The following is a 2261-nucleotide window of genomic DNA, read 5'->3' on the forward strand; positions in this document are numbered from 1 at the left end:
TTAAACAAAATAACACTGGCCAGCCAGCAAGCTAGCTAGCTAGCTGCTAGCTAGCTAGCTAGCTACCTAGCTGGTAGCTAGCTAGCTAGCTAGCTAGCTGTGCCCAACCGTCTTGCCCGCTAAAGTTACCTTCGGCACACTCTATGTGCNAGCTAGCTAGCTGTGCCCAACCGTCTTGCCCGCTAAAGTTACCTTCGGCACACTCTATGTGCAACACCCACATAATGGTCTAGCTAGCTAGCTAGCTAGCTACAGCCAGCTAGCTGGCTAGCCACAGCTAGCTAGCTGGCTAGCCACAGCTAGCTAGCTGGCTAGCTAGCTGTACCCATTGTGAAGCGCGATTCGCAACTGCAGGTCTTTGTGTGCTCATGAAAGCCTCGGCAGAGGCAAAGCCCACTAGCTAGCTGCAGCTGCAAGGTATGGCTAGCTGCAGCTAGCTATACTGTTTGGGTGGAGTTCGTTGTGGTGGCTAGCTAGTGAATCCTAAGCTGCAGTAGCTAGCTAGCTACGGTGTGTAGCTGTAGCTAGCTAGAAGAGCTCAAAGCTATACCACTACCACAGCAGCTAGCTAGCCACACTGTACCGAGGCAGCTAGCTAGCTAGCTGGAGTGTATAGAGGCAGCTAGCTAGCTGAGAGCCAGCTAGCCACCACAGCTAGCTAGCTGCAAAGAGGTTCTTCATTAAACCCTCCACCACCAGCGGGTCGTCAGCCCCCGGCAGCACCTCTGTGTTGGGCGCCCAGGGGATGGCTGTCTGCACCACAAACCCTAAACCCTAAACCCTAAACCCTAAACNTCTGTGTTGGGCGCCCAGGGGATGGCTGTCTGCACCACAAACCCTAAACCCTAAACCCTAAACCCTAAACCCTAAACCCTAAACCATAGATAGCATCAAAGGCACAAATCCTAAACCCTAAACCCGAGATAAACAGAACAAAGAAACCCTAAACCCTAGACAAAACCAAATACACATGCACAGAAACCCTAAACCCTAAACCCTACATAAAGCCAAATACACGAATCCTAAACCCTATATAAAAGAAAGAAAGACACAAACCCTAAACCCCCAAAAAAACAAGAGGATGCAAACCCTAAACCCTACATAAAACCACTAAACCCTAAACCCTAAACCCTAAACTCCCAAAAAAACAAGAGGATACAAACCCTAAACCCTATATAAAAACACTAAACCCTAAACCCTAAACCCTCACAGCAAAACTCTCCAGTTGGGGGATCGGCTTGTAGCGAATTTTGCGGCCCTTCGATGCCCGGCGATCCACAGTTTTTCCTGAACACCAAACCCTAAACCCTAAACCCTAAACCCTAAACCCTAAACCCTAAACCCTAAACCCTAGGAAGTGGGGGAGAGCAAAGAAAGAGAAGAAAGACGAACCGCTGGCTTTCCTTTTGGCTTTTAGTAGAGCCGTCTCCCGCGTAAGTGTTGAAGCCTCCACCCTGCAAACCACAAACCCTAAACCCTAAACCCTAAACCCTAAACCCTAAACCCTAGGTTGTGAACTATCAGTGGAACTGTTCCTTCTCTATACTACTTAGGGTTTAGGGTTTAGGGTTTAGGGTTTAGGGTTTGACGCACTGTCCTTCTCCTGCCGCTACCGAGGCCTTCAGCAGCTCCACATAGAAATCCTGCGTATAGTATAAAAAATAAAAATAAATAAATAAAAACAAAAAAAAATAAAAACAAAGAAAAAAAGAAAGACAAATAAATGAATATAAACAAAAAACAAAAAAAGAAAAAAAACAAACAAAAAATACAGAAAGAGAGAATAAAATAAATGAAATTTAAAAAAAAAAAATAAATAAAATTAAAACAGGAAAATAAAAATCAAAAAAACAATAAACAAATAAAATGCATGCAAAAGAAAAACAAAAAAAAATAAATAAACAAAATAAACAAATAAACAGAGCTGAGCAGACAGTACACCGCAGCTGTATGTACACACAAACAAAAAAATGAAAATAAAAAATAAATAATAAAAATAAATAAATAATAAAAATAAATAAATAGAATAAATAATAAATAATAAAAAACAAATAAAAGAAATAACAAATAATAAAAAATAAACAAAAAAAAATAAAAAAAAAGTAAAAACAAAAAACAGATAAAAATAAATTAAAACAAAAAACAGATGAAAATAAAAAAACAACAAATAAACAAAAATAACAAATCAATAAAAATAAAAAATAAATAAAAATAAATAAAAACAAATAAAAATAAAAAAAAAAAAAAAAAAAAAAAAAAAA

At 39.4% G+C, this 2261-nt stretch overlaps 1 protein-coding gene across 1 annotated transcript in view; it reads right to left on the reverse strand.

The window, feature by feature from the left end:
* Positions 1-654: 654 nt before the first annotated feature.
* Positions 655-2261, reverse strand: part of EMH_0060490 (uncharacterized protein) — a gene marked incomplete at both ends in the record, with an annotated part of 3147 nt that continues 1540 nt past the window's right edge. The window contains 4 exons of the mRNA XM_013497803.1: positions 655-753; positions 1211-1287; positions 1393-1454; positions 1594-1643. Coding sequence (XP_013353257.1) covers positions 655-753; positions 1211-1287; positions 1393-1454; positions 1594-1643 — 288 coding nt within the window. The remainder of the gene's footprint in view (positions 754-1210; positions 1288-1392; positions 1455-1593; positions 1644-2261) is intronic.

Source organism: Eimeria mitis, genomic scaffold, assembly GCF_000499745.2.
Source record: "Eimeria mitis Houghton genomic scaffold, Emh_scaff2940, whole genome shotgun sequence".
NCBI classification, from domain to species: Eukaryota; Apicomplexa; class Conoidasida; order Eucoccidiorida; family Eimeriidae; genus Eimeria; species Eimeria mitis.